Genomic DNA, 21,279 nt, shown 5'->3' with positions numbered 1-21,279 from the left:
GAGAGGGTGGAGATCGATTCTGAACAATACGTTGCAAGGCATCCCAAATACGTTCAATAATGTTCATGTCTGGAGAGTTTGGCGGCCAGCGGAAGTGTTTAAACTCAGAAGAATGTTCCTGGAACCACTTTGTGGCAATTCTGAATGTGTAGGGTGTCGCATTGTCCTGCTGGAATTGTCCGGGTCCATTAGGATGCACAATGGACATGAATGGATGCAGGTGATCAGACAGGATGCTTACGTACTTGTCACCTGTCAGAGTCATATCAAGACACACCAGCAGGCCTATATCAATCCTACTGAACATGCCCCAAACCATAATAGAGCCTCCACAAGATTGAACAGTCTCTTGCTGACACGCAGGGTCCATGGATTCATGATGTTGTCTCCATATCCCTATACGTTCATCTGATCGATACAATATGAAACGAGACTTGTACAACCAGGCAACATATTTTCAGTCATCAACAGTCCAGTAGTCTTTTTTAGCCTTTTCCCATTGGCTCATGTATGTGTTTAACTCATAAGACACCTCATCCCTCTCCTCCCTGTGTCCACTTCTTCATTCCACTGTCGACATCATCCTCTGACCTCTCTCTGTCTATCTCCTGTGCCTCATTCTCATTCTCTCTTCATCTCATCCTGTCCCTCTCTTTGTCCATATCCTCCACTCCCTCTCTCTGACAATATCTTACTCCTCCTGTCTCTAATGATATCCTCTACCTCTCTCTTTCCATCTCCACCTCCCCCTCTTCCTGTTTTACCTGCCCACTACCCCTCTACACCTTCCATATGCCTCACACATTTTCCCCTCCTCTCCTCTTTCTGTAGATTTCCTCCTCCCTGTCGCTCTGTCATTTCCCTCCTCTGTCCATCTCAACCTGTACCCACCCATATTCATATCATAAAGCAGGTCAATACTACCCCCACAACAGTCCTGCCATGCAGGGTAGGCTACCCATAAGGGGCCTGAAAATTATTTATTTGCCAGTGACATACAGGCCACCATACAAAGCATGCTGAAACCATTCCAACAAAATATGCTTCTATATAACATACCTGTCATGCAGGGCAGCCTATATGCCAGAGACTGAGCAAAACCCTTTGTTTTCCCCTGTCTGCACTACTATTGGGGCTAGGAGTATATGAACCCCACAGTGCTGATACTTGTGAGGCTCCGCAGCCCGTGGTCGTGCGGTAGCGTTCCCGCGCCCGGGTTCCCGGGTTCGATTCCCGGCAGGGTCGGGGATTTTCTCTGCCTCGTGATGACTGGGTGTTGTGTGATGTCCTTAGGTTAGTTAGATTTAAGTAGTTGTAAGTTCTAGGGGACTAATGACCATAGATGTTAAGTCCCATAGTGCTCAGAGCCATTTTTGAACTTGTGAGGCCTGCTGTTTGCCAAGTTTGGTTGAAATCGATCCAAAGGTTTGAGAGGAGAATTAGGTCGCTAGTTTAGTACTAATGATAGGCAACCATAGTAAACTTAGTAGACTTACTCTCCATCGGCAGTGGAGACTCCGAAGCTGATGGAGTTGTTACTGCCGTCAGCACCGTCGTCCTGGTAGAGCAGTGTCACATCCTTGCCCAGCGACACACTCAGCTGCTCGTCGCCCATGTCGTCGTAGATGGTGAACAGCACCGCATGCTCCATGCCTGCAGCACAGTGCCCTTGTCTCAAATGCTGAACTGTGTACTCCATGGCACAACACAGCTGCTTTCAAATAGTCAAGATATAATTTCTCACTTACTCATTTACTGTACACTATAAAATGTAAAAGCAAAATTTTAACTAATGCTCTATTTTTTTGTAAGTAAGGTTGTATATATTGATTAATACACTCCTGGAAATGGAAAAAAGAACACATTGACACCGGTGTGTCAGACCCACCATACTTGCTCCGGACACTGCGAGAGGGCTGTACAAGCAATGATCACACGCACGGCACAGCGGACACACCAGGAACCGCGGTGTTGGCCGTCGAATGGCGCTAGCTGCGCAGCATTTGTGCACCGCCGCCGTCAGTGTCAGCCAGTTTGCCGTGGCATACGGAGCTCCATCGCAGTCTTTAACACTGGTAGCATGCCGCGACAGCGTGGACGTGAACCGTATGTGCAGTTGACGGACTTTGAGCGAGGGCGTATAGTGGGCATGCGGGAGGCCGGGTGGACGTGCCGCCGAATTGCTCAACACGTGGGGCGTGAGGTCTCCACAGTACATCGATGTTGTCGCCAGTGGTCGGCGGAAGGTGCACGTGCCCGTCGACCTGGGACCGGACCGCAGCGACGCACGGATGCACGCCAAGACCGTAGGATCCTACGCAGTGCCGTAGGGGACCGCACCGCCACTTCCCAGCAAATTAGGGACACTGTTGCTCCTGGGGTATCGACGAGGACCATTCGCAACCGTCTCCATGAAGCTGGGCTACGGTCCCGCACATCGTTAGGCCGTCTTCCGCTCACGCCCCAACATCGTGCAGCCCGCCTCCAGTGGTGTCGCGAATGGAGGGACGAATGGAGACGTGTCGTCTTCAGCGATGAGAGTCGCTTCTGCCTTGGTGCCAATGATAGTCGTATGCGTGTTTGGCGCCGTGCAGGTGAGCGCCACAATCAGGACTGCATACGACCGAGGCACACAGGGCCAACACCCGGCATCATGGTGTGGGGAGCGATCTCCTACACTGGCCGTACACCACTGGTGATCGTCGAGGGGACACTGAATAGTGCACGGTACATCCAAACCGTCATCGAACCCATCGTTCTACCATTCCTAGACCGGCAAGGGAACTTGCTGTTCCAACAGGACAATGCACGTCCGCATGTATCCCGTGCCACCCAACGTGCTCTAGAAGGTGTAAGTCAACTACCCTGGCCAGCAAGATCTCCGGATCTGTCCCCCATTGAGCATGTTTGGGACTGGATGAAGCGTCGTCTCACGCGGTCTGCACGTCCAGCACGAACGCTGGTCCAACTGAGGCGCCAGGTGGAAATGGCATGGCAAGCCGTTCCACAGGACTACATCCAGCATCTCTACGATCGTCTCCATGGGAGAATAGCAGCCTGCATTGCTGCGAAAGGTGGATATACACTGTACTAGTGCCGACATTGTGCATGCTCTGTTGCCTGTGTCTATGTGCCTGTGGTTCTGTCAGTGTGATCATGTGATGTATCTGACCCCAGGAATGTGACAATAAAGTTTCCCCTTCCTGGGACAATGAATTCACGGTGTTCTTATTTCAATTTCCAGGAGTGTATATACTCTGTGATTAAAAAAAGAAGCACCCAGAAGAGGGGGGGGGGGCGAAGGAAACAAAATTACACTACATGGGTTGAGAGGGTATGTAATATTATTTCAGTAATTACAAAATTGACTCAAATTTACAAATAACTTGGCAGTATGAGCCCACTTATCAGTATGATGTTGCACCCATGTGTGAAATTGGTCCACAACTGTTGTAACTGCTACTTGAAATCTTGGATACTGGCATTAGGACGGAGCTGACGTTTGAACTGGTACCATTCATGTTCTGTTGGGACACATTGGGCTCTTACTGGCCACAAGAAGACCTCATCATTGTGCTCACAGTTTTTAACGACATGTACCATGTGTGGATGAGCATTGTCCTGTTGAAAAATAGCACCAGGATACTGTCGCATGAGAGGTGACACACGAGAATGTAGAATGTCCACGATGTATCGTTGTGCTCTCAGAGCTGCCTTAGTTACTACCATCTGTGACCCGATGCCATACTCGAGTGTGGCTGTGGTGCTTAGATAGTTGGCTTTTCAAGCCGGCTATCTGGGCAAGCACCCACGCCAGCAAAAGGTTGGCGACAGAAAGAAATCGCGCGTAATCGGTCACAGCCATTTGCGCCATGCACTATATAAAGGGGTATGTTAGGGTCTTAGTAACCATGTCTTCTGACAACTTACTGAACACTGAGTCTACCTCTGACCTCGCCGAAGCTGAACTTAGTGAATTTTTCGGAAGTACACTACGAAATGGTTTCTACTTTGTACAAATTGAGCAGATTTGTAATAAAAGGACACCTGGACAATGCTCTCCATTCAATTGACAAATATTCCGGATCTGTTGAAATAGGATATTATTTTATATTTTAGAAATGAAAAAATCAGTTATATTCTTTCACGTTATCGTTTATCACCAGATTATATTTTTCACAACTCAGAAAATGTACCTATGTTGCGAGAAATTGTAATAGAAGCTTCTATGTTTGGAAGAAAGTTTCATAGTTCAGAAAAGAAACCTTGGAATGAATTATGTGTATTAGCAATGAGTGATATTGAGCCTTTCAATTTCTTTAACAGTGTTTTCAAAATAAGTGTGCAGTATTATTGTATTAAGATCAATAATTCATACTTGAAGAATTCAAGATAGAGAATAAATATTTGTGAGCGGTGTGTAAATGAAATGCTTTCTGTACGACCCAGAGATCTAATTTATAGAATGTTTTGTGTCGACATCATATCACTAGTTGTTAATCCTTTGGAAGTTGTGGAAGGTGTATTTGCACCACCCATTGTAACTAAATATAATTATTGGTGCTCATTTTGTGCAAACACCCCACTATTTCGTAGTGTACATTGTGGAGGTTGTCTAGGTGCAGTTTCCGATTCTGATGTAGATGATGAGTTAATGTTTGATAATTTGTTTGCAGAATTCTGAAAATGGAACACATAGTGGAATTGATAACCTTGATGTGGACGATGCTGGAAGCCGAAGTGAAGAAACCATCCCTGAAGCTCCTCACATACCTGGTAACGAGTATCCTGTCATCACTGGGAGAAGACGACCTTGGGACCAGGGGACCCAGGGGGGGGGGGGGGGGGGAGATCGAGTGTATGATCAACATGAATCATGACGCACGTGCGGCCGCACATGTGCGTCGATTCGTTGACCATACTCCTCATACCATGACACAATGAGTAACACTACTGTGCCTCATCAAAACATTACAAGAATGTGACCTAGCTCTTGGTTGCCAGCACTTGTCATCTAGGTTAGTGCAGAACCATGATACATCGCTAAATACAATACGACGCCATTCATCAGTAGTCTATGCTTGCCAGTCGGGGCACCACTCCAAATGTTGTGGTGTTAAGGGCATTCTTAACACTGGACAGTAATTCCCTATTATTGCTGCTGCTAGTCTCTGACTGATGCTGTGGGATGACACAGACCGTTGCAGGGAGTCCTTTACTTGTAATCTCTTAGACTTTCTTGGTGATTTGTTGTCATACCGTTAAGATCAAGTGTTCTGCCAGTTTTCCTAGTCGTAACTACACGATATTTCGACACCGTAACTCGATGTCTTCATCAGATGTTCCCTGATCTGTCTGCGTGGCTGCCCGGGTCCAATATTTATGCCTGGGCGGTGCCTGGAACACTGTCTGCTGCCTGCTCCGGATCAGGTATTCCATCTTCGATCTGCGACCACAAGGCGCGTATCCGCACTGCTACAGGTGCTCCCTATTCCATCCGCGCCCAAGGCGGCTGTCTCCCGCAATGGCGACCGTCTCCTGGTGTTCCGTACTCGGTCCACTTCCACTGCAACAGCCTATTGCGGTGGAGACCGCCGTCCGGTGGTCTGTATTAGTTCTTCTCCCTAAGGTGGAGTCCCTGAGGTCTCAGGTTGTTGATGTTGCTCCGTATCTCGTCCTCACCCGCTGTGGCTATCTTTTGCAGCGGTGGCCACCACAAGGTGCTCTGTGTGTGTGGTATGATCCTTTCATTTACACTTGCAGTTGTCTGAGGTTCATTACTGGAGTTGGGAACTTTTTCATTGATGACACTATTTCGGAATCTAGGCTTCTGGGACATCCTGATTTTATCGTAATCCGTGGTGCGTTCATGCTCCAGGCAGTGTTCTGCTAATGCTGATTTTGAGGCTAGCCCAAGCATCGGATGTCTTTGGTGTTCTTCACGCCTTGTGTCCACTCTTCTGGTGGTCTGGTCGATATAAGACATACCGTACTCACTAGGCGTGTTGTAAATGCCGGGTTTTCTTCAACCCAGATCATCCTTGACCATTGGTGATTTTATAGGGTGGGTAGAACACGCTTTTGGTTTCATGTTTTTTCATGATTCTGATGATCTTGGCAGAGATAGGCCCTGCATGCAATAAAAAATCTTCCTCCCTGGCCTCTTCTTCTTGTTCCTTTTCCATTGTATCAGGTCGTCTGGTGGATGTAACATATCTGAAGAAACACTTCAGCTGGTAGGTGGCAGCTGTAAGGGACTCATTCTCGAACTTCTCCATAAACAGATTCAGCACTACCAGAGACAAGTGGCTACCGATCGCCACACCTTCAGTCTGCTCACAGAATTGGAGTCCACATAGGATGACAGTCTACGTTAAAATATCATTGAAAAGATCCAGGATAGGCCCGTCAAACTTCTCATTGATCAAATCGAGTGGGTCTTGGAATAGTAGCCTGGTGAACAGGGACACCACATCAAAGGGACAGATTGGACGCTGTAGGAGGGGGAGTTGACAAAAATATTGTCTCTACGGCTTTTACGAAGCGTTAGGCGTAGTAATGTGTTGTGTTTTCAGTGTTTCCGCACTTCTGGCAACCCTCTGACAGCGCCCCACTTGTAAGAATACTGGAATTGACACTGTTCTTACCTGCCTTCCTTATCTTTCGGGTTGAACACAGTGAAGCGGCCACGCGGGCCAGGTCTTCAGTTTGCTTCTCCGGTTGACACCTATCAGGTTAAGGACAGAGGGGGGGGGGGGAGGGGGGGTAACAGAGGACTAGAGCCAGAATCTGAGAAGCTAGTTCCACAGCGAACTTCATAAAGACGTAAGTTACACAACGAAAAACATGGCATTTCTGACTGATGCACGAGAGTTCTTTCATGAAGTATTGGCGAACGCTATAGAAAAATGTTTTAGTGTGTTTCACACTGTACTCGTTGTGAAAGTGCGATGGGAAGAAGCAGATACGGTCTCTAGGTTCACAAACGGTTTCTGAAGTGCCGAAGATCTCACGGTCGAGTCTGTTAGCTCGGCACACTTCTCACTGCTCGCCTGGTAACGTAAACAAATCAGGCACTTTTGTAGGAGCGAATACGCAGGTCGTAAAGGCTTTGAGTCCTGGGAAGAGACGCGACCAGCTGGTGCGGTCCGTTTGTGTTGTTTTTATCGCGAGTAGAGTAATAAACACGCAGATGGCTAGACGACCGAGTCACGGCCTCTGAAGATGCATCGCACGAAATACGGCCGCGGAGGCTTACGAAACACCCGGGGACACTCGCAGTGGCCGAGTTTGTTTTTGTAGCGCTTTCAGTGTCTGCAGGGCTGGACAGGCCTACCAGCGGAAATGTCACTCGCTCCAAAACCGAATGAAACCGACATATTGGCATATTACAACTTACTTTTCATCACGTGTGTCTTGGATCTTTGTCGTCAGTTGTATTATTTCACATACGTTATTACATCAGTGTAAAGAGTAAGGGTAATGATAACATGTTAATGGGTGTGTCTAACTGATAAATGATCTGAATTGTTCCCATGGAGCCGGACGGTGTGGCCGAGCGGTTCTAGGCGCTTCAGTCTGGAACCGCGCGACCACTACGGTCGCAGGTTCGAATCTAACCTCGGGCATGGCTGTGTGTGATGTCCTTAGGTTAGTTAGGTTTAAGTAGTTCTAAGTTCCAGGGCACTGATGACCTCAGATGTTAAGTCCCATAGTGCTCAGAGCCATTTGAACCATTTGTTCCCATGGAAGAAAACACAGGGAGAAGTGAATGAACCGAAATTTAAGAAATTAACATGTATGAAAAACGCAATTAAAAAGAACATTTCCTGTTTATTCAACTCTGATATAGATTACTACTAAAATGATGGAGTGTTTAAAGGGTCCTAAGCCAAAAAATATTTTCGTAAACCCTATCTGCAGGAATAAAAGGAAATGCATGTAGAAATTTAATTTAGAGGTACTTCATGTCTTGCTATATTTCAATTAATTGTTTACAATAAATTCTGAATAAGATAGAAATCGGTTTTATATCCGAAACAGATAACTCCTAAGTGTAAATACTGTAATTTACCCCAGTATAGTTATCGAATTTCGAAGAGTGAAATGCGACTGAATTTGTCTCTGGAACCAACTATACTAACAGCAGAATTTACGAGTCACTTCTGGAGAGGGAAGTTGATGCCCGATATATGTACAATTAACATAGCAATGACGAGAGGCTGTATGCCGTTTAGAGACGAGTTTCTTAAAACTGATTAAGGTGAAAAGGGAAATGAGATTTGTAAATGGTTATGGTGAACGAATTAGATAAATCATTTTGTATAATGCACAAACGCCTGACACTGACGTCAGTTGTAAAGTACAGAATTTTGTTATTGTTTGTGAACCTTCACAATCAATAACCCTTCGCGATTGGTTTGAAGAAGATTCTGGACAATTCGAGTGAATGATATGACCGCCCAGATCACCAACATGAATCCCATAGGTCATTTATGGGACATCGTTCCATAAATTCTACTCCGGCAGCACTTTCGCTATTATGGACGGCTATAGAGGCTGAATGGCTCAATGTTTCTGCAAGGGACTTTCAACGAATTGTTGATTTCATTCCACTTCGAGTTGCTGTACTACGCCTGGCAAAAGGATGTCCGACACGATATTAAGATGTATCCCTTGATTTTTGCCACCACAGTGTACATGCCCAATACGGTGTAGGGATACCCGCACGGATAGCCGTGAGTGTTGAAGCGCGGGGACCTCATCAGACTCCGGATCCACTCCGCCTGGCGGATTAACGATGAGGGAACCCGGATGTAGTTTTTAGGCGGTTTCCTACAACGCATGAATACAGTGGCACACAATCTACTCCTCTAGACCTGCACCAAGAATGTGGCTGTGTCGTCATTAGCGACCTCGGCCTATGGACGCCTCACGTCAGTAGGGCCATCCCTTGAAACACATGAAACACAACAGAAAGATATGGAACTTAGCATCCAAATGGTTCAAATGGCTCTGAGCACTATGGGACTTAACATCTGAGGTCATCAGTCCCCTAGAACTTAGAACTACTTAAACCTAACTAACCTAAAGACATCACAGACATCCATGCCCGAGGCAGGATTCGAACCTGCGACCGTAGCGGTCACGCGGTTCCAAACTGAAGCGCTTAGAACCGCACGGCCACACTGGCCGGCGAACTTAGCATCCATTCTGGTAATAAAGAACTGTAAAACACCACTTTTTGCTCCGTTTCCAGTTAAATCTCGGCAGTGAAAGTGTCACACAACCGGAAGGATATGAACTAGCTACTTTCGGGTCGAACTGTACCGCAGTTAACCATTCAGGTAATAAGGCCAGTTGTTGACAAGAGGCACACAACTGTTTCGGACGGGCCATGGGGACACCACGAAGAATTTAACAGAATGGTAGAAGTATCGTCAACGTCCTGATGCCGGTGGTGTGTGTGTGTGTGTGGGGGGGGGGGGGGCGGGTATGAGACAATTTTGTAAATGCTCAGTGGATGAATAAACAATTAACAAACGAAGGTAGTCAGCAAGAAAGTATGTTTTTTTTTAATTGTTTGGCAGCGTAGGAACCGAGAATACCGCAAAATATGAATGGTACGTAGGTATATATGTTAGAGTACAAGCTCAAACTGTGAAAGGACGTGGAAGGATATTGGTCATACTTTGGGAAAAAAACCACCTCGGCACTCGCCTTACCAATACAGGAAAATTATGGAGAATCGTAAACTGGCTGATCGGAGGGGGATTAAACTGCTTCCCTCTCGAACAGGTGTCCGTTGGGTTGCCATTACGCCACTTCGTTTGGTAAGATGCCTGGTCCAGCTTTCACTGTCGGCTACATCCATAGATCAATAATGACAGGGAGTGGAGCGAGCATGGGACAGTATCTGCAAGGACAGCATGTAACACCTATGTCCGCCTCACTACACAACAACAACATGTCTTATTTATAGCTGAACACGAAGAACACATAATTTATTACGTTCATTTATCAGTTGAGAGAAGTTCATCTTTGATCAATGGCCTCCCACACAGGCTCAGTAGAATCGACAACAGGCACATTTAGAAGCCAAAACACCAGTTTGAATCTGCTCCATCGTGGTTCTTTACTGGTGGTACTGACAACTTCCCGACTGGGAAATGCCATTTGTAATGAAGAAGTCGACGGCCATGAAAGGATGGAGGTCGTTCTCCATAATATTAATGTAGATCACAGTTTTCATTGTGTCTTTTGTGCAACCGCAAGCACCGTCAACTGTCACCACCGGTCAATAAATGAAGAGCGTTCAATACGTAATGCAACACATCTTTTGCCCGCCAATTTTGGATGATAAAATGTGGAATTTCTTGTGGGACATCGTGAAATATTCCCGGTTCAGTTCCTATAGTTTCATGAAGTTCCAGTAAATGGCGGCGTTGTACGTAGCTTTCCAAATGGCGTCTGAACCGGAGGTGCGTTCCAAACAAAGAGCTGCCATTGAGTTTCTTTCGGCGGAAAACAAGAGTATGACTGTTATTCACAAGAGCTTGCAGAATGTCAGTGGACAAAAGCACTGGGAGTCGTTGGGCGAGGCGTCTGTTATCATCGCAACAAGGCCGAGCAAACTTGTCCGATCACCTGCGTGCCGGCCCGCCGCCCCGCAGCTGTGACTCCTGCATCGTTGAAATGTGCGGACACTCTCACTCGAGATGATCGACGGATAACAATGAAACACCTCGCTGCTCAACCGGTCGTCTCTGTTGGTAGTGCTGATACACGTGTCCACCAGTTAGGATACTCAATAGTGTGTGCCCACTTGGCTCCTCACCCCCTAACAGAAGAACATAGCGATTTCTTGCACGTTACGCAGCTGATCGTGATAATTTTTGGTCGAACGTCGTCACAGGCGATGAAACATGGCTCCATCACTTCGGACTGAAAACAAAACTACAATCCATGGTGTCGTGGCACGCCACCTGCCCTCCGAAGAAAAAGTTCAAAGCCGCAGAGTTCTGCAGATGCTGGAGTATCACTAGTGCAATAAGAGACCTTTACATTATTTCTCACACGATTTTGATGTATTTGTGTTTGTTCGAGCCCAAGTACTTTCCTGGTAAGTCCAACCCATGGGATGCTGTGCTCTAAGACGACATGACCTCTATTCACACAGCCCGCATCGTGTAGAACTAATTTTGTGAGTACGAGGATGAACTGTCGCATCTCTTCTGGCCACTATAGTCGCCAAATGACAATATTATTGAGCCTTTGTGGTCCACTTTGGGGAGAAGTGTGCGTGATTGCTATCCATCTCCATCGCTGTTTCTGTAACTTGCCACTATTTTGATGGAAGAATCATACAAAATCTGTATTTATCCATTCCGAGACGATTGTAAAGCATGGTTAACTTGAGAGATAGCCAGATACACTTCCTTTCGTCGCCCCCTTACTCCACGGAAATAAATATGTGTACACGAACTGTCTGCGTGTAGTGTTACTGTATTCATGGGAAAGAGAGCGAAAGTTTTCAAATCGTGGAACTGAGGCGGGACTTGTGTACCATCCCTGTATTTATCCACTGGGTTGTGGGAAACCGCCTAAAAACAACATCGAGGCTCCTTTGTCGTTAATCCGCCGGACGGATTGGATCCGGGGTCAAAGCATCTCCCCAGCGCTTTAATACGCAAGGTTATCCGGGCGGGTGTTTCTACGACGTATTAGGCATGTACACTGAGGTTACAAAAGTCATGGGATACCTCCTAGTATCGTGTCCGCCTCCTTTCATTTGTATTTTAGTCCACCTTCTGTATTTGTATATTTCCATTGATACTTTTGATTATTATATGTGTAGTACATCGCATACGACCGTAATCATATGGTCATACACTAACCGACAGATTGCTTCTGACAACAATTTCAGTATTTTGTACAGCTTTGTTCAGCTATAAATAAGACATGTTGTTGTTGTGTAGTGAGGCGGACATAGGTGTTACACGCTGTCCTTGCAGATACTGTCCCATGCTCGCTCCACTCCCTGTCATTATTGATCTATGGATGTAGCCGGCAGTGTAAGCTGGACCAGGCATCTTACCAAACGAAGTGGCGTAATGGCAACCCAACGGACACCTGTTCGAGAGGGAAGCAGTTCAATCCCCCTCCGATCAGCCAGTTTACGATTCTCCATAATTTTCCTGTATTGGTAAGGCGAGTGCCGAGGTGGTTTTTTGCCAAAGTATGACCAATATCCTTCCACGTCCTTTCACAGTTTGAGCTTGTACTCTAACATATATATCTACGTATCTACGTACCATTCATAGTTTGTGGTTAGCACACTGGACTCGCATTCTGGAGGACGACGGTTCAATCCCGCATCCGACCATTCTGCTTTAGGTTTTCCGTGATTTTCCTAAATCGCTCCAGGTAAATGCCGGGATGGTTCCTTTGAAAGGGCACGGCCGACTTCCTTCCCCGTCCTTCCCTAATCCGATGAGACCCATGACCTCGCTGTTTGGTCTCTTCCCCCAAACAACCCAACCCCAACCATTTATAGTTTGCGGTATTCTCGGTTCCTATGCTGCCAAACAATTAAGAAAAAAAACGTACTTTCTTGCTGACTACCTTGGTCTGTTAGTTGTTTATTCATCCACAGATCATTTACAAAATTGTCTCATATATGTCATCTTATTCGGATCAGAAAATTTTGGAAAGTAGCTACTTCATGCATATGTATCAATCTACTGATTGCTGAGGCGTGTGAACAATCGAGGAAATGAGTAAGAGGAGACAGCAGGGAAGAAGTCCACCAGGGATCACGATGTGACACAGTGTACCAATTCTTACGGGCATATACCCACACAAATAGCGCTCAATTCCTAACTTCCTCGTCGGAGGTTCGAGTCCTCCCTTGGGCATGGGTGTGTGTGTGTTATCCTTAGTGTAAGTTAGTTTAAGTTAGATTAAGTAGTGTGTAAGCCTATGGACCGACGACCTCAACAGTTTGGTCCCATAGAACTTACCACAAATTTCCAATTTTTCCTAACTTCCTAGAGGAGTTCACCAGTGATCAATGGCTTCTCACATGCGTTCTACAGAGTCGGTGACTGGCAGATTTAGATGTCAAAGCATTAAATGGAATGCGCTGCGTCGGTGTTTTTTTGCTTGTAATTTAGGAAATGTTCCTACTGGAAAATGCGTTCCGTAACGATGAAGATGACAGCCACGAAGGGATGTAGCTCGAAACCAAGTTGTACAGCCCACTACACGATTGTGCTCTGATAGGGGTAACGATTCACTGTTTTTGTACTGACTTTTTTATATTCACATCCCTTAAGTCAGATTTCATAGTTGTCTAGACTTCAAATGGCTCTAAGCACTATGAGACTTAACATCTGAGGTCACCATTCCCCTAGACCTAGAACTACTTAAACCTAACAAACGTAAGGACATCACACACATCCATGCCCGAGGCAGGATTCGAACCTGCGACCGTAGCAGCAGCGCGGTTCCGGACTGAAGCGCCTAGAACCAGTCGGTCACAACGGCCGGCTTGTCTAAACTTCCATTCAGAAAAGGGAAACGAGAAATTTTTATTCCGTTATTTGGACTTTACAGCTTCTTACGTAGGTTTTACAGAGCAAAAACATGGCGTCTGAAGGAGGCCGCAACATAAAATAATGGACGATGTTCTGCAGAAAAAATATTTTGTGGTAAGTTCCAAACTGCTGAGGTCATCGGTCCCTAGGCTTACACACTACTTAATCTAACTCAAACTAACTTTCGCCAAGGACAATACACACACCCATGCCCGAGGGACGACTCTAACCTCCAACGAGGGGAGCCGCGCGAACCGTGGCAAGGCGCCCGAGACCGCGCGGCTACCCCGCGCAGCAAAGGAAAAAAAAAGAATTCTTAATAATCAAGAAATAAAACGAGCAGTATAAAGCAGAGAAGATGGCTATAGCAACAAGGCACAGTTTTTGCAAGAACAAAATGACGAGAGACGAGATTACGTTGTACAATGAGCGTCTTTACATAATTCGTATGACGTATCATTGTTTTGAAAAGTATATGAGTTTTCAATATGTGAATAACCTCAATGACAGAACAATGTCTGATACCTGTGCTTATAGCCGTAGTATCCTGATCTGATAAGCTGGCAGGCGGCTCTGGCGCCCATACAAGTAAGAGAGTGTGCTGGAAAGGAATGCCTCTGAACTTCTTATGTGAAGACTCTTAAATCTCTTTAAATAAAACATACTTTATTAACATTCTTTATGTCTACATATTTACTTCTCAACATAGGCATACTGGCGACGAACACATTGCTCGCAATGAGAGACCATTTTGTTGATACCATCACTGTAGAGTGTTTGGCATTGTTGACGGAGCCACAATCTCACCTCTGCTTACACCGCCTCATCACTATCAAAGTAAAATCCTCGAAGGTGTTCTTTAAGTTTTGTAAACAGATGAAAATCGGAGGGGGACAAATTGGGACTGTGTGGAGAGTGATCGATGACAGTGAACCCAAGGTGTCAGACTGTTGTAGCTGTCGCAGCGCTCGTGTGTGGTCTGACATTGTCATGCTGGAGAAGAGGGTACTCCATGTGTGGACGAACTCTTCGGATTCGAAACTGGATTACAGCATGCTGTTTGTCACGCACCGACATAGTTACATTAGACACCATCATGTTACACGCTACAATTCCGAGACCTCTAGCTGCAGAGGGCTGCAAATATGTAGACACGAAGAATAAAGATATGGAACGTTAATAACCTTTGTTTTATTTAAAAATCTTTCAGAGTTTTTACGTAAGGATTTCTGAGGCATTACTTTTCATAACGCCTTCGTATATTGTCAGTTGCCTTTGACAGTTCTACATCTACATCTACATCCATACTCCGCAAGCCACCTGACGGTGTGTGGCGGAGGGTACCTTGAGTACCTCTATCGGTTCTCCCTTCTATTCCAGTCTCGTATTGTTCGTGGAAAGAAAGATTGTTGGTATGCCTCTGTGTGGGCTCTAATCTCTCTGATTTTATCCCCACGGTCTCTTCGCGAGATATACGTAGGAGGGAGCAATATACTGCTTGACTCCTCGGTGAAGGTATGTTCTCGAAACATCAACAAAAGCCCGTGCCGAGCTACTGAGCGTCTCTCCTGCAGAGTCTTCCACTGGAGTTTATCATCTCCGTAACGCTTTCGCGATTAATAAAAACTGGAAAATCAGTCGGTGAAGATCTAGTGTAATACAGAAGAAGAACGAAAAGGTTGAGTCACCTGCTCTGCTAAACTCTAAAAACTCTAGCCTGACAGATAACACTGAGGTGACAAAAGTCAAGGGATAACGATATGCATATATACAGATGGCTGTGCTGCGTGTGGTAGCCGTGCAGTCTCAGACGCCTTGCCATGGTTCGCACGTCTCCCCCCGTCGGAGGTTCGACTCCTCCCTCGGGCATGAGTGTGTGTGTTATCCTTCGCGTAAGTTAGTTTAAAGTTGGATTAAATAGTGTGTAGGCCTAGGGACCGATGACCTCAGCAGTCTGGTCCCGTAGGAACTCACCACTAGATGGCTGTAGTATGGGGTACACAAGGTATAAAAGGGCAGTGCATTGACGGAGCTGTCATTTGCACTCACGTGATTTATGTGGAAAGGTTTCCAGTGATTCTGGCCGCACGAGGGGAATTAACAGACTACGAACGCGAAATAGTTGTTGGAGCTAGACGCAGGTGATATTCTATTTCGGAAATCCTTTGGGATTTTAATATTCCGGGATCGACAGTGTAATGAGTGTGTCGAGGACACCAAATTTCAGGCATTACCTCTCACCACGTACATCACAGTGGCCGACGGGCATCAGTTAACGACGGAGAACAGCGATGTTTGTGTAGAGTTTTCACTGCTTACGTGTAAGCAACACTGTGTGAAAGAGCCACAGAAATCAATGTGATACGTACGACGCCGGCCGGAGTGGCCGAGCGGTTCTAGGCGTTACAGTCTGGAACCGCGCGACCGCTACGGTCGCAGGTTCGAATCCTGCCTCGGGTGTGGATGTGTGTGATGTCCTTAGGTTAGTTAGGTTTAAGTAGTTCTAAGTTCTAGGGGACTGATGACCTCAGATGTTAAGTCCCATAGTGCTCAGAGCCATTTGAACCATTTTTTGAACGTACGATGAAATTACCCTTTAAGACGGTGCGACTAAATCTGTCGTTAATGGTCTATGGCATCAGACGACCGACATTAGTGCCTTTGATAAAAGCACGACATCGCTCGCAGCGCCTCTTCTGGACTCGTGACCATATCGATTGGACCCTAGACGACTGGAAAACCGTCGCCTAGTCGGATGAGTCCCAATTTCAGTTGGCAAGAGGTGATGGTAGGGTTCGAGTGTTGCGCAGATGGCGGCCGATGTGGCCGAGCGGTTCTAGGCGCTTCAGTCCGGAACTGCGCTGCTGCTACGGTCGCAGGTTAGAATCCTGCCTCGGGCATGGATGTGTGAGATGTCCTTAGGTTAGTCACGTTTAAGTAGTTCTAGGCGACTAGTGATCTCTGGTGTTAAGTCCCCTAGTGATTAGAGCCATTTGAACCATTTTTTGTTGCGCAGATCCAGCGAAACCATGGACCCAAGTTGTCAAAAAGGCACTGTGCAAGCTGATGGTGGCTCCTTAATGGTTTGGGCTGTGTTTACGTGGAGTGGACTGGGTCCTCTGGTCGATCTGAACCGTTCATTGAGTGCATATGTTTATGATCGGCTACTTAGAACCATCTGCAGCCATTCACGGACTTCATGTTCCAAAACATGTCACTGGGTCACAATTGTTCTCGAATGGTTTGGAAAACATTCTGGATAAAGGGGGCGAATAATTTGGTCACCCAGATAGCCAGCCATGAATTCCATCGAACATTTGTGGGGCATAAACGGGAGGTCAGTTCGTACACAAAATACTCCACCGGCAATGCTTTCGCAATTATTATGGAGGTCTATAGAGGCAGCATGGCTCAGTTTTTCTGCAGGGGACGTCCAACGAGTTGATGAGTCCATGGCACGTCGAGCCGCTGCACTACGCCGGGCAAAAGGTGGTTCGACACGGTATTAGGAGGTGCCCGTGACTCTTGTCACTTCATTGTAAACAGAAGTCTCCAGGAAACAAAGAATCTAAAAGTTCGGCCGTACTTATCGTTATCTAATATACACGACAGGTTCCTACTTAAGTCTGCTTTTCCAATTAGTTTAACCTACCACAGCATATTCTCCTAGACCATGGGCCCCTCGTCGACCCATAGTTAAACAGCTCTTTCACCGTACTGTTAAATGACAGCCTGCAAGGAATGGCATATTGTGTCGCATTGCGTTCTTTGACGATCTTTTCTGCTTCCATGCACAACTGCTCATTTCCTTGGATAACTACATGCCCTTGTGATCAGCAGAATGAAACAGGATAAAAATAAGTATCCTGTATATTTTAGATAATTATTCCTCATAGAGCAATAATCGAGTATTTGCATGACGCTGATCGAACTGGAGCATAGTTTTCTGCATTATATTAATCCTAATATAAACTCCACAGTGGAAAAAGAGAAAGAAGGTTCAGAAATGGCTCTGAGCACTAAGGGACTTAACATCTGAGGTCAACAGTCCCTTAGACTTGGAACTACTTAAAACTAACCAACCTAAGGACATCACACACATCCATGCCCAAGGCAGGATTCGAACCTGCGACCATAGCAGCAGCGCGGTTCCGGACTGAAGCGGCTAGAACCGCTCGGTCACAACGGCCGTCAGAAAGAAAGTGAAATTTATTTTTGGAACAATTGACATTTTTCGGGCGGGAAGTCTACAAGAAGTCCATTTACACAGAGAAACACCTTCATAAAAAATCCAATCACCGCACCGAGCAGAGAAGAAGAGTAATTAAGACACTGGTAACTAGACTAAAGAAACATGTGGACCACGGTACTAAGATGAAGATTTGATTATTTATGAATTACTTTCAGAAGATATGGCAACTCTGACAAAGAGATAAAAAGAGCACACATAATACCAGCAGAGTGCTAGAAGACAGTACTGATATAGTGTTTAAGCCGACTAGGACAACGAGTGAATATTTATGAGGTATCGCGTATCGGTACCACCCCACAGGCATCAAAGTTGGCAACGGAATTGCAAGTTTCCGTCAGATGTCGATAGAGGGCGTGTGGGCTCATTGAGTCACGCCTCCAGCCACTCAGGACTACGATTACACTCTGCCGCCATAATATACTGCGGCTATCGGTAGCCACACGGCCCACTAACACGTAGGAGCCACTTCGCTATGTGATGCTACGCCTAGTCGCCGCTCTGACACATTGTTCATGCTTTAGTTCAGGGAGTCTCATTCTTGTTGACGTTGAGAGCGGGACTCTATTCCCTGCTGCATTGTTTGTAATAAGTCTCTGTGCACAGGGAGAAATACCTGTCAAGTACTTTTTCTGTTAACTGTGATAATTCGTTCGTTAATCATTCCTGCTCCTGTCCAGCTTTAGTACAACGACAGTTGACACACCACTCTATACCCCACCTCTCCTTACAGTTGTGTACAAAAGCGTGCACAACAATTTCAACAATGCAAAAGATCCAGCCCACTGCTTGTCACGGCAGAAATGTACAGAATTCGTTGCACATACGAACAAGAGTAAATAAGAGTTACAAAGAAACAACAATACTCAGATTAGAGAACAGAAGAGTAATTTTCATTTGATTGTGAGCAACATGCATAAATAAGCAGTAGCAGTTAATGCACTGGAACCAAGCAACCACCAAATTCGATTACCCAGTAGAATAACTTGATCAACGACCAGTCATTAGTATACTAGAAGAAACATAAATGTCATAGAAATTCAAAATCAGAAAAAACGTTTCAATACTGTTTTTGTAAAAATAAAACTGACCCGGGAAATACATTGGCTCAAAAAAAAGTGTAGTACTCAAAAGGCATAGTCCGATGTCAGTGTCACTTCGTAGACGTACACACCATAGACAGACATGTAAATGATGTAGAGTTGCATCTCACTGAGACAGGTAGTGTGGCCACGAGGGTGCAGTAGTGTTCTTAGTCAGTAGTGTTGTTACCAGGCCTGGTAGTGTATACAAGGACCGTGAACAGCGTCAGATATTGGGTGAACACTGAATGGCGTGGAGACGCCATGTACTCGTGCAAGACAGCGTTATTAGTATATGACAGAGTTTGAAAAATGCCTCATTGTGGTTGGCCGTCTGGTCGAATCGTGCAATATCCATATTTGTGAGACATTTGGTAGTGACAGCAGCCCAATGTTGGCAGAATTGAAAAGTGAGGGCAGGCATAATCGTCGTCAAGGCTACAGTCGACCAACTGATGAACCCTCTGCCAGGCACTTACATGTGATTTGCAGAGTATCCATGTAGATCTAGATGTAGATTGCAGCTGTACAGTAAAGGATTCCTTCTCCTATATACATGCTGTTCTTTATATTTACTTCCATCCAGTCTCTGTACAACTGGCGATCCTCTTCAGTTCACTACTGCCTTCAAGCACTGCTATCTCCTTATCGTCAGTGGCGTTGTCTGTGAACAGCCTACATCTACATGTAAAAACATATTCCATAAGCCAATGCACAGGGCATGGCGGAAAGCACATCGTAATAGTATTACAGAGCTCTACAAAATTCAACTATGTAAAATCTTCGAGCACCAAAATAGGTTATCCTTTTATATTTCTCCCTGATGAACACGAATCTGTCATTGGTTTTTCCATAACATACAGAGTTTTTGTGTAAATTGTACTAGTCACTGTCTAATTGTATTCGGCTTTTGTGTTGCTTAAACAATACGGTTTTGTCTGTAAATGCTAATTTATCAACAGAAAGATCATGAACTGCTAATGATATATGTTTTCACACATATCTAAATTATTTTTGGGGTACTTTGCTGCGCCTCTTATGTGCGGCACTACTATCCTGCAGTAGTGTCCAACAATACTCAACCACCATACCTTTTGCACATTGCCCCTGATAGCGTTGCTCAAATGTAGGAACGGTCTGGTGAAATCTTTCCCCATGTTCATCGGAGACTTGTCCAAGAGCACCACAGAAAAAAATCCAAGTGTGTGTGAAGAACGTGCAGTGTTAACAACATGTCACAACCGCGACTGAGGTAAAACTGAAGTAATTCGTTGACTAACACAACACTATTGTCTGCTCTCTAGTTTCCAAAGAAATCACAACACAGTTTCTTGAAAGAATTCCAGCAGTCCAGTTCAAGAGAGCCCAAAGCCGTGACAAAATCAGGATTGTGAATAAGCTGTCTAAGTTGAGGGCCAAGAAACGCTCCTGCTTTCGCTTTGGCTTCATTCGATGCAGGGAATTTCTGACGTAAGGACATAAAAACAGGTCCATCGTTATCCACTGCAACAACGAAAGACTTCATAAATTCAAGTTTTATATGAAGTGATGGTAATAAAAATCTTTGAAGATCACCAATAGAAAGTTTTCTACGTTCTTCCGACCAGGTTGTGTGCGGGCACACTAAATCCGTCTGTCATAATGACTTTTCCGATCACGGCTATCCCACTCGCAAAGATAACAGCAATGCTTAGTATACCCAGATTGTAATCCTGTAAGTATCCCAGTTACTTTGAATTCAACACAGATTTGCCACTTGCTTTATTCAACAAAAGTTCCGTACTGCTGTGTGTTTCATTCAAAATGTGGTATAAGCTACGGGAACAGGAGGATACAGATTGTGAAGGAGTACCTCTCTGAGGCTAGTTTTTGAGTCATCAACGAATAATCGCCATTCCGCTGATATATGTTTAATTTCCACAGCATTAAACAGATCATTCACGTCATTGCAGTAACAGAGTGAGACTTCCAGATGAAAGAATGGTGCAAAGGCAGCCTGACGACTTCGCGAGAAACAAACCCTAGCATCTTTGGCTAGTAAATTCCACTGTCTCAGACGCGAACACAAAAGTTCAGCTTGTGTCTTAGAAAGATTCAGGACTCTAACAAGATCATTCAAATCATTTTGTGTCAGGAGATGTGGCGTAATGTAATCGAAATAAGAACTTGCATTCCTCACGTCTGTTCTAGATGCAACCTGAACTTCAGCTTCCGATCACCAGTGTCTGGAGGAACGGGGACAGGCAAGAAAGAACTGCGCGGTGCGGGTAAAATAGCTGACTTGATGGAGGGATACTTTATCGTCTTTCTATCCTTACCGTTCATCCCTGCTATTTTAACTATTCAGAAA

At 45.5% G+C, this 21,279-nt stretch overlaps 1 protein-coding gene across 1 annotated transcript in view; it reads right to left on the bottom strand.

The window, feature by feature from the left end:
* The window catches only part of LOC124723106 (collagen alpha-1(XI) chain-like), a 543,500-nt gene that overhangs the window by 267,773 nt on the left and 254,448 nt on the right, over nucleotides 1-21,279 (bottom strand). The window contains exon 3 of the mRNA XM_047248286.1: nucleotides 1,497-1,653. Coding sequence (XP_047104242.1) covers nucleotides 1,497-1,653 — 157 coding nt within the window. The remainder of the gene's footprint in view (nucleotides 1-1,496; nucleotides 1,654-21,279) is intronic.

Source organism: Schistocerca piceifrons, chromosome X, assembly GCF_021461385.2.
Source record: "Schistocerca piceifrons isolate TAMUIC-IGC-003096 chromosome X, iqSchPice1.1, whole genome shotgun sequence".
In the NCBI taxonomy this organism is placed as follows: domain Eukaryota; kingdom Metazoa; phylum Arthropoda; class Insecta; order Orthoptera; family Acrididae; genus Schistocerca; species Schistocerca piceifrons.
The sequence above is the reverse complement of the archived record's forward strand: the minus strand, read 5'-3'. Positions and strand labels throughout refer to the sequence as shown.